The sequence below is a fragment of the Podarcis filfolensis genome (assembly GCF_964270895.1).
Source record: "Podarcis filfolensis genome assembly, chromosome: 2".
NCBI lineage: Eukaryota > Metazoa > Chordata > Lepidosauria > Squamata > Lacertidae > Podarcis > Podarcis filfolensis.
Window position 1 is genome coordinate 51,085,825 of NC_139605.1, and position 12,904 is coordinate 51,098,728.

General features: G+C 45.2%; 2 protein-coding genes across 3 annotated transcripts in view; one reads left to right on the top strand and one right to left on the bottom strand.

Annotated features, from left to right (window-relative positions):
- Nucleotides 1–484, top strand: part of DNAH1 (dynein axonemal heavy chain 1) — a 173,835-nt gene extending 173,351 nt beyond the window's left edge. The window contains exon 68 of the mRNA XM_083603182.1: nucleotides 474–484. The gene's annotated coding sequence lies outside the window, so the exon portion shown is untranslated. The remainder of the gene's footprint in view (nucleotides 1–473) is intronic.
- SEMA3G (semaphorin 3G) overlaps nucleotides 1–12,904 on the bottom strand; it is a 73,505-nt gene that overhangs the window by 3,585 nt on the left and 57,016 nt on the right. For both annotated transcript variants that reach the window (XM_083603336.1, XM_083603337.1), the window contains exons 8-15: nucleotides 9,823–9,937; nucleotides 8,602–8,671; nucleotides 7,700–7,844; nucleotides 6,216–6,447; nucleotides 5,202–5,293; nucleotides 4,517–4,558; nucleotides 2,977–3,202; nucleotides 1,313–1,452 (exon numbers count right to left, since the gene is read on the bottom strand). In XM_083603336.1, the coding sequence (XP_083459462.1) occupies nucleotides 1,313–1,452; nucleotides 2,977–3,202; nucleotides 4,517–4,558; nucleotides 5,202–5,293; nucleotides 6,216–6,447; nucleotides 7,700–7,844; nucleotides 8,602–8,671; nucleotides 9,823–9,937 (1,062 nt within the window). The remainder of the gene's footprint in view (nucleotides 1–1,312; nucleotides 1,453–2,976; nucleotides 3,203–4,516; nucleotides 4,559–5,201; nucleotides 5,294–6,215; nucleotides 6,448–7,699; nucleotides 7,845–8,601; nucleotides 8,672–9,822; nucleotides 9,938–12,904) is intronic.

A 12,904-nucleotide genomic window follows, 5' to 3' on the forward strand; every position in this document is an offset into this window, starting at 1 on the left:
AACCCAGCTTCCTGGGAATTAGACTAGCCTGCTAACTCTGGGAAGAGAGAAGCGAGACCTCACACAGTAGGAGCGTGGGCTTCTCCATTTTCAGTTTAATTCAAGAATTCCTAGCGGAGATCCATGTAGCAGGCAAGGCTAAGGAACCAAATGAGGAAAGGTTAAAGAAGTGGGGCGAGGGTCTAGAGGGGGGACAGCACGTGAGATGACAGGGGCCAGATGGAAGTACAAAGAAAAGGCCCTCTGGAATCTGTTGACCTCTGAGCAGGAGGTGTCTGTATTAACTGGATGTGACACAAGCCAGCTCCTCCTTGGTGGCACTCCAGATGAATATGCGTGGTCATCTGTATTCTGTGGAACTAAACAGGTGTACTTCCCTTCTGCTCCTCCCAGCCTGTGTGTGCGTAAATGAGATCAAATCTGAATAGAGAATGTGTGGCTTCTAAGTGAGATCCAGCTCAAATGTAGACAAGATCCAAGTTAGGCATAGACAAAGCCTTTCTACACATTACCCAGAGTGGCTGGAGAGAGGGTGGAATTCTGAACTGCACCACTACAGACTGCAGTGAGGGAGCATATCTTTGAATGCTTTCTCCCATTAAAAACAAAACAAAACAAAAACCACCCACAGGCTGCAAACACCACAGGCAGAAGTTTTGTACAGTGGTACCTCAGGTTAAGTACTTAATTACTTCCGGAGGTCTGTTCTTAACTTGAAACTGTTCTTAACCTGAAGCACCACTTTAGCTAATGGGGCCTCCTGCTGCCACCGCACCGCCAGAGCCCGATTTCTGTTCTTATTCTGAAGCAAAGTTCTTAACCTGAAGCACTATTTCTGGGTTAGCGGAGTGTGTAACCTGAAGCGTATGTAACCTGAAGCGTATGTAACCCGAGGTACCGCTGTATATCCCTCTACCTGATGGACTAGTTTGCACATAGAAGGAACCGTTTGTGGGGGAAGCATTTAAGTGTGTGGGGGGGAGATACATGCCCTACCTGCAGCCTGAAGTGGTACCTATGCAAAATTCTTCCACCTCAGTCTCCCAGCTCATGCTGTGTAATGGGTAGAATGGGCTTAGGTATTTACTTGTTTAAATTGTTTATATTTATTAGCACATTTTCATGGCAGAAAAAAAGTTTTAACCGTTGAATTTACAGTGGTGGTGAACACCTCCCCCCCCCAAAAAAAAGCAGGAAGAACAAGGTTAGAATTTGAGTGCATTTAGTGAGAGATTTTTTTAAAAAAAAATTAAAAATCCTATTGAAACGGAAGCAAAAGTATTGATAAAGTGGAGAACGGGACTGGCCTCACCTCATCTCTTAACTCTTCTGGAGACCGGTGTACAAACCATTGCACCGCAGCCTGGGGTGACTTTGGGATGCACTCCAAGAAGGTGCTGTTGTGTTCCGTCCCATAGACCACCTTCTCCTCCGTGCTGTCGAAATCATCCACTATGGAAACAGGAGGGTGCCCATATCAGAGACTGCTAGCTGAGCAGAAAGAGCCCATCTCCTTGCAGAGGGCCATGGCTTGCGTAACAGGGCAGAATACTGCAGCTGAACATGGGGAGGGGTTGGGGGCTGGGTCCCTTGCTGAGCCAGGGACTTGTTGTGTGGCTCTTTGGCACAGAGAGCTTTGTCACATGCAAGCAAAAGCTTGACCTGTACACCTGGGGACACTAAAAGAATTAATTTTTTTCTATGTGCATGAAGGCTCCTCTGAGGCACATCTGTGATAACATAATGGAAGCCTCAGCTAATGCTAGCTGCCCAAACTGTTGCCGTTTTCACCACCACCCCGTGTTTTCAAGGGCTGTGGATATGGCTTATGACAATGCCCTCATTAAGAATCCTTGAAACTGGCAAGCCTGGTGTTTTAAAACTTCCCCGTAAAGTGTCTGGAATAGCAGACATCATATCAGGATGCCCTGCCAGCCATGTCCCACACCAGCACCATTTTCTCCTGTCTGGCAGTAAAATATTAACCCTCTCCACCAGACTTCTCACCTATTAGAGGTCTTCAGCATTCCCTACCTACAGGGACTCTTCCTCATTGGCCCCTCTGGCTTTTAGTTGCAAATAAGAATCACCCAAATTAAACATCGTAGAACACAAACTGACATAGTTTCCTCTTATTTTTTTGCTACAGTTGCAGTTTTAAAAATAAAACATGGCATCTTGCCCATAGTCATTCATCATGTGGTCATCTATGTTAGCTTCAACAATCTGATTTAGAGTTTTAATTTTCTGTCCTGGCACATATTTAATTTTTATCCTACTCACCCCCACACCCCCACAGCCTCACCTTTTTACACTTCTCTTGAACAAGCCTCTTAACTGAATTCCTGGGCTGTACTGCTTTCTTGTAACACTCCAGCAATGCTTGCCTCCACCCCCACCAGTTTGCTTAGAATACCTGCCTACATTATTAGATTCTAGGCCATGGGAGATTGGGAGGGGGGTGGGGCTGAAGCTACCTGAAGTAGGGGACTGGGAGATTGGCTGGAAGAGAGGCAGTGTGCTGTAGTGGTTAGAGTTTTGGACTAAGACCTGGGAGACCCCAGGGCTTAAATCCCACTCAGCCATGAAATTCACTAGGTGACCTTGGGCCAATCACTTGCTCTCAGCCTAACATGGTTTTTGCGGGGATTAAATGAGGAGAAGGTGAACCATGTATGCCACCTTGAGCTCCCTGGAGAAAAAGGTGGGATAGAAATGCAAAATAAATGAAATGAGTAAGTATACCTCCTCCCAAATAAATAGATGGTAATTTTGTGAGACTCTCATGGCCTCTGATCTAATGAGCACGTTGTGGCAAAAAAAAAAAAAAAAAGAGCAACACAACAGCAAACATATTGCCACTGGGCTACCCTACTAAGCTTGCACTGCAACAGAGTGTATTGCATACACAGCTGCCCCATTCTCTTCATAGGCCACAGCTACTGGTCTGGATATGTACCTCACATGTTTCCTCACCTGTCAAGTTTTGATCCAGGCACTGGTGCATGGGGTTCCCATTCCGGATGTCCTGCCGACGAAAACGACGCTTGCCTGATGCCTGGTACCTGGTGCAGGTGAGGCCATCCCAGGCACAGTAAGGGTCCCGTGCAAGGCAGCACTCCGCACAGGCTGTCCCATAGGTCTCACACTGATGCAGTTTCACTTGGGCAACTCCCACCCCGGAGCCTACATACAACATTTGCTGTCAAAACAAAGGAGGCTAGGTGAGTTGGAGCAGTACTAAACTGCAGAGTCCTTACTCTCCAACCAACATTTTCAACAGCATTCCTATGAGAGCTAAGGAAGCAAACCCTTGCAGTGTAGCTTTGATGCACTCCTTTCTCTCCAGAAGAAGCTCATCTCCTGCACCCAGAAGAATAGCCTTTGCCAACCTGGTACCCTCCAGATATTTTGGACTGCAGGTTGGCAAATGGAAACTTTGGGCTGCAATTGGAGCCAATTGCCTGAAGACAATATTGCCTGAAGACAATTCTCCATAAAAGCTACTCTTTTCAAATTTGCTGCTGGGACACTAGAGAATAATTAGGTTAAGATTTGCCTGAACTAAATCTAAAGTAACCAGGGGATTGCAAAACAGGCTGACAGTTCTAGATACAATATCCAGGTGGGAGAGCAATACAAGGAATGTTGCAGGTCACGACAGAATTACACTGTCAGGTATACAGGGAGTGAAAGGCAGCCTTTCAGGTTACAAGGAGTAAAGAGGGACGCGTGTGTTGCATGCTTGGACTCTAATGCAGCGTGATTTATGGGAAATGGCGAAGCGTAGGAATGCTCTCACCAGTTCTGCTAGCTTTCCTGGGAACTAAATAATAGATGAAGATTAAAGTCCAGGGGGTGGGTCTATTTACAGATCTAAACAAACATTACAGAAGTAGAGGAATTTTATCTGTTTGGACCCCCCCCAAAAAAAGTTCAGGTGGTGTAGAAGGTCAAAGAGCAAGCAAAATGTACATGACTGAGGTCCTGCATGGCAGGATTGTACTAAAATAAGGACCTTGCAGTTTATGAATGATTCAAGTGTTTAACAGAGCGGAATGATTTTGCATTGACCCTTGGGTTGCTGTCCTGGTATAACAGAGTCTAAAACCGAGGTCCATCTTTGTAGTGAAAGATGCTTATTTCTGTTCAGCCTTGTTAATGAGAACCCTATGAGCATCTCCAGAAGTGTCCCACCCACCTCACCTGCCAATACATGATGCCTCCTACACACATAATGTATGGCTGTGAATGAACCTTGCACCTAGGTGTGAATTGAGGGTCAAAACAGACATCAGATGGGGAATCTGTGATTGGATCTCCTGGGATTAAAACAAACAAAAAGCTGCTGCAGGGGTCTTTGGTCTTAGATAGGGTTTTATTTTGATAACAGTGCTGGATTGCCACCACCAGAGCCTGCAGTAGCCAATGGCATGGCCAGCATTTCTAAGGCATTCTTGCACAGTGGCTTCTCCGCCACCACACCTGTACTTTAAAGAAGTAATTCATTACTCACTCGCTTGACAGATATTTCCATCTCAGTAATAGGGACTGGTGCCTGAAGGGAGAAAAAGAAATGGCCTCTCAGGTAAAACATGCCGCAGAACTGATCCCTGCCCCAATCCCCCACAACTGCACATTTCTGTCCTGCATTTCCTACAGAGATATGGGGTCATTCAGCTCCCCCCTATTCTCACACAAAAACAAAGGCACATGGACACGCACAAACAGAGAGACAAAGAAATTGTTCAGGATTAGAGCTTTAGTAATATTGAAATGCCATGTCCTATGGCATAAGATAAAAAGGACAGTCTGTGTGGAAACTGGGCTATAACAAATATACTTCTTCTGTGACATGAGCACAAAATTAGACAGGTAATATCTGCTAGTACACAAATATGCATCCATGCTGCAAGAATGTGCAAGAGAGGTATATCCAGTGCTATTTTTCTAGCAAAAGAGGTGCCAGAACTCACCATGAACACCTCTCTTGTTCTCTTAGAATGGCAATGGCGCCCACCCGAGAGGTGCTGAAACTGAGTTTCCATGAGTTCCCACTAAAAAAAAAGCCCTGGATAAATCCAATCTACACGTGAACAAAGAAGAATACTTAGCTGATTACATGTCTGTGTAATACAGTCATGATTGGCATATCTGTTCCGGGATCAGGTTGTACACATTGCCTTTTTTTTTTATCTCACCTTAAATACTTGAAGCTCCTCCAAAATGACTTCTTCGGCTGCTGCAAAGTTGCCTCTCTGAAGGGCTATAACCTTCAGTACAGAGCCAGCATCTAGGAAGCAGCAAAGGGAGAAGTGTGAAACAAAGGCAACTACCTCTGTGGCCTCCAGGCATTCTGTCAGAGGCAAAAGCCTGCTCCTCTTTGACCACTGATCTCTACCATGGACAGAAACTTGCAAAGAAAGACAGCTTGTCCTTGGGGACCATGTTATTCCCACAGAAAGCACTTATAAAAGACACAAAGAAAGCTGCTATTGGAAGTCGAGAGAGAGCTGGGATTTGACTCCAATTTACACCACCTACTGCATGTGTGATCATGGATGTCTTCTTCACTTCTCCTGTCCTTGAATACTTTTTGTTTATGAGCTATTTTGTGGGAAGCCTATGCTAGCTTAAGGGAAATTGTTTCTCAGCTGAGAGAGGGGCAGCTTCATTGGCTCACTGGGACAAGATGAAAGAGGAGAGCCCCTTCAAAAGTATTTTGCCCTCTTCTTCCCCCACCTTGGTCTTTCAAGGAACTTTTCAACTTCTTGCATCTAGTCAAGTAGGTACTTTATCTCACCTAAAAATGGAGTGTATCACAACATGGATACAGAAAGAATGCTTATTGATACAGTAGCCTAGGACAGAACAATAATGGATAAATGCTAAATGTAAGTTCCAAAACAGCAATCACCTACAAAGAGTAAATGTGGGTGGAAACTGAGGAAAGCGAGAAGCTGGCAAGCTTCAAGAGTCATTCTGTAAGACAGCAGGAAACTTTGCTGAGGCCCCCGGGGTTTCAGCTCATATTAAAAAGGTTTAATTTGATCCAGGGATCACAAATACTTAGCTGGCCCCAAACCTGGTTTTCCATACCCAAGCTCAGCCTCAGAGCATGCAAAATTTCAAGAGATTGCCTCTAATATTCACTTCCACATTGACAGACGCCCACCCCCAACATCACCAAGCCCTAATGCTCCACGCAATTGCACCTGTGCCAATGAACATGACATCATACTGCCCATCCTCAGCTTCCACACGGTCCACCACTATCTGCCGCAGGCGGTGCTGCAGGTTGGTCTTCACCAGCACAGGCCGGCGATGCAGAGGGTACACGGATCTGCTCATCAGTGGGTGGGCACGGGCAAAGTGCAGGACCTCGTCGGGGTAGTCCTTGGTGGAGGAGTACTGCCGGCTTGGCTGATTGGTGGTTTTGCTGGGGCACTGGAATGGAGGGGAAAGAACAGCATTTCAGCCAAATGGGGCTCTGTTCCTGCTGCTTCACCTCAGAGTAGGATCACAATGAAAAGTCTCCTATGATTCTTGACTTATAGGAATGATTCTGACTAGGGCAGGGGTGGGGAACCTCAGGACATACCCCAGGCCACACTTCCTCTTCAGCCACACATTTCACTTGCCTCAAGTGTTTTTGCATGGCTGGACTGTGTCTCTGAACTCGGAAAATGACTCTAGCTTGCCTGGATGGAAGTTGGAGTGGGGGGTTGTAGGAACTAGCTTACTGAATAAAGGTCACTCACTGCTCTGTCCACGTTTGACTCTTGTCCCACTCACCACTGGCATGTGGCCCTCAGAAGGTTGCCAAGAAGGAAACACGGCCCTCAGGCTGAGAAAGCTTCTCTACAGAGTTTTTGACTGCTTTAGTGAATACCATCCCTAAAAGTTCATTTAGTTCAGCATCGGATACCAGACAGAAGCCCCTGGGAAATTCATTTATAAATCAGCACAGGTCTCAGTTAGGAAGCGTCCACTGTTTGCTTCTGTCTTAAGTACTAGAAATATATCTAACACAAGACACAATGGTTCCGACTGGATAAAGCGGAGGAAATGCTACACTGACTGGCAGAAGATCTTCAGGGTTTCAGAGAAGGGAATTTCCCAGCACTACTGGAGATGCCAGGGATTGAACGTGGGACCTTCTGCACACAAAGCATATGCTCTAACCACTGGGATACTGGCCCTTGGCTGCTCTCGGAACTTGCTCTACCTGGACTATGTGCTTATCTTCTGTGATGTCTCTCTGTTGCAGAGGACACTTCAGTCACTTGCGACAAAGAATTTGTGCTACCCCTCAGAAACGTCTGCTTCCCAATCAGAACGTCACCCACTTGCAACTTTTCAACTTGGATTAATGCCTTAACACTGTTCCACAAAAAGAAGTTGATAGTTTTTGGGTTTTTTTAAAAAAAACAACAACCAAATGCCATATTTCACGCATGTCAACAGGAGACTTTTTCTGAAAGGCCATTTGTTTGTTTTGCATGGAGTTGCCAGTTCACCCTAACATCTCCTGCTCCATAAAATACTGCTAGACACAAACAGCCAGGGTCTTAAAGGCACTGCCAGATAATATCCGAAATCAGCATTAATTATTAAGTAAAAAAAACTATGGTTAGGAAGTTCTTTTTCTAAACAAGTGTTTAAGATTGTTTTCATAGTTCAGGTATGAATTACTTACAACTCCTGGCCTCGGGTAAGGCACCTTGCCCTCATAAGCTGCCCACTGATGGTCTGGGCCATCTTTATGAGCAAATGGTCCATTAAAAACCTCCCAGATGTCTGCCATACGATATACGCAGATGGCAAAGCCTTGGAAGACATTGCTGCAATGAGAAAGGTTTACCCACAGTTAGAACCCATTTGGGGAAAGAACATTTTTTCCAGACACTGTCTTACTACTTAGTATTGTGTGTATTCGGTGCTTAGATATATTAGGGAGTGAGGTAAAATACAGCCTTACATTTCCAGTTGTAAATGCTTCAAAATCATCCAAGAGGATTGTATATTATCAGATATTAGGAATTCCATATCAGATAGCATGGCCTCCATTCTTCAAATTAACAGTATAAGTACTGAAAAACTGGCAAGCTATAACTAGTCCTTCACTAGAGAAACACAAGACGATTTGTGCTACTGATGATATAGGGGAAGTTATACACAATTCAGGTTTCCACACTGTGTGCACCTGCTTCATTTCTGATCAGTGCATGTCCCGTAACTTCCTGGTAAAATCCTGTAACTTTTCTTACCACAAAAGTTCTGGCATTTTCTTTTTTTGTCCCCCAAGAGTGCCCCTACAGATGGCAATAATGCAAAGAACACTGGCAAAGCATCAGAGAACAACTAACAAAGAGGAATGATATGTACACAGTCTGTCATAAATCCACTACTAATGCACCATTATTGCATCAACGACATGTTGGAGAAAAGGCTCACAGAAATAACACCAATCTGGAGAGGCCCTCAGAGAAGATTTGTATGGATGAGAGTTGTTCGGTCAAGGTATATAGTGCTAGACATCTCAAGGTTCCCCTCAGAAGCAAAACAAACAAACAAACAATGAAAGCAAAATAATCTCACCTGATGGTGCTAAAGAGTGTATAGATCTCAGGGCTCTTCCCATCTTTGGTCCTCAGGAGAAAGACATCCTCTGTTTAAGAGATGTTTGATTCACAGCATTTAAAGGGCTCTCCCATGCAACTAACTTTGATCACTGGCCTACCAACATACACATTCCAAGAAACTAAAGTCCTGTTTTAGTCAATTGGATTGCTTAGGGTCAGTGGCGGAGCTTCATGCTCTGGCACCAGGGGGCGGAGAGCAGGTGGGGCTGGTGTGTGCCCACAGGGGCAGGGCACCCAGCGTGGGGGGGGTAGGGGGGCAGCTGTGATGGCACCGCACTGGGATTGCGCTGCCGGGGGCGGTGCGCTTTCCCCGCACTCCTCTTCCTCCACCAGTGCTTAGGGTATGCAAGTAGCTGGGGGCTGATGGATGCTGGTACCAAAGAGACAGCTGAAAAGATTGGTGTGTGTATGTGTGATTTGGCACTACCACTGTGATGGTGAACTGTGTGACCTTGACATCCACTTCATCACACACTGCTTTCAACACTCAGCTCCTGTAATCTGGTGGCCCATCCAGAAGGCACTCACAGGCTGTAACACACTTGTAGTCCCCAACATACAATTGATAGGGCCGGCCCTACCACTAGGCAAAATGAGGCAGGCAGCTCGGGCAGCAGATTTGGGGCATTACAAAAAGGCAGCAAAGCGTTTACTGTTCATTTTGTTGTTATATTGTTAGTGCTAGAGAGAAGGAAAAGTGCTTGTGGAATATTTTGGCAATCCTGGGAAGCTTTAGGTACTGTCCACCTTGACTAGGTTGGGGAGGGTGCCATTTGCTGCCCTGCCTCAGGCAACAAAACGTCTTGGGCCAGTCCTGATCTTAGTGATTTCCTAACACAAAAGTATGTTACCTTCATCGCCTATTGATAGGGTGGGAAAGCTGTGGCTCCCAGACGTTGTTAGACTCCAACTCTCATTAGCTCCAGACAACGTGACCCATGTCTTGGGAGATGGGGCTTCTAGTGGTCTCCCATCCAAAGCACTGCTCACTTTCATATTTCCTTAGCTTGAGCACTGCTGTAGCCATGAGGTGCCCCCTGACTGTTCACTGAGATGGACCCCCCCATTCTCCTCATATTGCCAAACTAAACCCCACTTTTCAAGGCTTGGCTTCCAGCTGACAGACTGAGGAGCTAATCCTATGAAAGACAACCAATCCTGAGCTCGTTTCTCTTACCCAGTTCATCAAAGTATGTATCAATGCCATCTGGTCCTGGGACAGAGCACACCAGCCGGGCCTTGTTGAAGGTGCTCCACTTATGGACTAGCACTCGCTGTCCTCCAGCATCATTCTGAAAGGAGAAGAGTAAACAAGAATCCTCAGAAGTGGAGGCAGCTGATGCTTCTGATATGAGGTCTCTTTACAAATAAACAAACAAGACAATCTTAAGCTGTGCTTTAGGAATCCTTCCAGAGGCATCAAAAGCAAAACTAAAAACTCAGAACCAAGAGAAGGACAGATATTGGCTTCTATTCAGATTGCTCTCGTTTCTGCTCCGAAAATCTGTCATTTTCAAGCATTCTAACACAAAGGAAACCCTTTTCCCATACAGACCTGGCCTGGGCCCACACATACATTATTAGCTCAAAATACAGCTGGCCATTCTTTCTCTCAATTTAGATCAAAGGTGGTTTGCGCAAAAACACATCAAAATATAGTATTCCATAAGAAATGGCAGGACAGATACAGAACGGATATGGATCATGCTAACGTCGTGTGTACACCGCTTCCCAAACCAGCAGTGAGAGCACACTGAACACAGAGTAAACAGGTACATAGCCTTGGCTTCCAAGAGACAGGACTGGTCCAAGACATTTTGCTCCCTGAAGCAAAGAACCAGATTCTGCCCCTACTTTCCACAACCAGAAACAAATTGGACTTCAACATCAGTGGTGATGGGGCAGCAGGCAGGCTAGCTTAGCGGGCACAGAGCAGACTACATGGAACACCCAGCTCTGTCCTACAGCACCTCATCACTCAGCATTGACTTCCCTCCAGCAGCTCCTGCCTGAAAAGGCTGTGTTACTGCCTGCGGAGGCCATGCAGACCATGAAATTCTTGTGCACTGCAGAGAATTCTGGGGCATATTTTAGGATGTGCTATGAAACCTCTCTTGTATGGCTAAGTGGACTAGGACTAGCAAACAAAAATACTGCTTATTGCAAAACATGCAGTGATCAGCAGTTATTTTTTATTCAATATTGTAGCTTTTTGCATGTGCTAAGTTTGGGAGAAGCCCTGTTTCATATAGCATGAGCCTGCTGAGATGGGCTCTGCAAGTACACAGCAGAAAGGAGGACTGTTTCAGTAGTAAATCCCCAGTTGTGAAATTCTATCTTCAAAGATACACACGGGCAGTCCTGTGTTATCAGCTTTTTGAACGAAATCTGAACTTTTATTCTAGCACACATTTCTAATATTCAATCACATGGTTCATCAGCCATGTTTTCTTTTCTTTCTTTTTTAAAGTGCATGAGGCCTTTTTGCATTTTAATTTTCAGCTTTTGTTTCTGAAACATTTATGTCTGGAAGCTGAACAGTTTTTTGTTCATTATCCCAAGACATATGTTTTATATCTTTCCCTGCCCCCCAAGAATGTGGGTACCACACAAGCAGAGAATTGAATGGAAAATTCCCCTCTCTCTTTTCTTTCTGAAGGGGACTGCTAGGATTTGCATTGCACTTGTTGATGAGGCTGATTTTAGGAACTGCACCTCAGGTTGCATTCTAAGACGCCTGGAATAAATTCTGTGACTGCAGCCTCACATCATCAGCTTTTGGTAGCAGCGCTTTAACCATGTTGCAGAAATGTCCAGTTCAGTCCATGTAACCATCAATAAACATTTCTGTAGCCCTACCTCCTGCAACTACAATTTCAGACACATACCAAAAGAAGCTTTTTTTGGCTTTTACACTCTTGACTCTCATGCTGAAGGATACTGCGTTCCCATCTATTTTTGGTGCTCCTTTATTTCATAGTTATCTGCTGCCATTCCAACTCCTATACTTTTCACACAGAATAACTATTTTAGTACGCAGTGTCTTATTGCATTCCTTTCAATATGCCCTGCTGCTTGAGTAATCTTTTTATCTCCACTTGCAATCCTTACTTTACAGTCTTGAAAAGAGCGCCAAAATTGCAATTCAACTTCACCTCTCCCCGTCCCCTTCCCCAGTTCTGGGGGTTCTCCCAAGCCAATTCTGGGGGTGCAAGGGGCACAGAAGGGGAGAAAGCCTCATTTCACGTAGAAAACCTTACATAGGGCTGCTGCTGCTGGGACTCATTCCAGAAACCCCACCCAATGCAAACATATTAAGAACAACGCACAATTATCAGTGCAACAATTGTAAAAACGCACACACTAAAGCTTGACTGAATAGCTGTAAGAATCATATTATTAAGCTGCCCACATGCCCAAGAGAATGAAAACTTTTTAATCCGGTGCTGAAATGATAGTAAAGTCAGAGCCAGGTGTGCCTCCTGGGGGGGGGGTGCCAAATGACAGGAAAGGCCCATTCTCGGATCACTACCTACCCTCCCCACTGATTTTGGAATTGTGGTCTCCAGGCAGGTAGATATGGGAAGAGGCAGTCCTTTAGGGACTGGGGTTCTGAGCCGTATAGAGCTTAAAAGGTTGAGCCTGGAAACTAAGCAGCGGTTAGTGCAGTTGGGCCAGAACTCGCTAATCTTAGGATTATAAGAAAAATTTCTCAGAAAGACATTCATTTTCCTTACCCAAAGCCCCGCAAGCTAAACACAGCTGCTAATTGAGCCCTGAATCCCATGGGCACAAAGTGTTAATGCTCTTGAGAGATCCAACCGGTGGTGCAGCTTAAGTAGTTTTCATTGTGCGTATTTTGTGACTGCAACAGACACCAAAGAAGATAAGACAACAAAGTAGTGCATCTCCTTTGACTCATATGGCAATCCGCCAGCTCTGGAAGTCAGACTATATCCACGTTTCTGCGTCTCAAACAAACAAAGAATCCCTCTCTGTGTAGGGATTGATTAATCCAATAAATAACTGCTTCATCGCTGTGTCTTAAATGTTTATTTCTAGGATTAGGAGGAGAGCAAGGAATTCACAGCCAACAGAACTTTTCTGTTTGCGTGGAAAGCTGCCAGCTCCCCTCTCTATCCTCAGCGTACTGTTCCATACTAGTTCCAAAGAATTTGAGTTATTACAGGCTGGTGCCTCCACGATAATTTCCAGCTGATTAATTTTTTCTCCCCTATGTCTTTGCAGCAGAAGAGAGT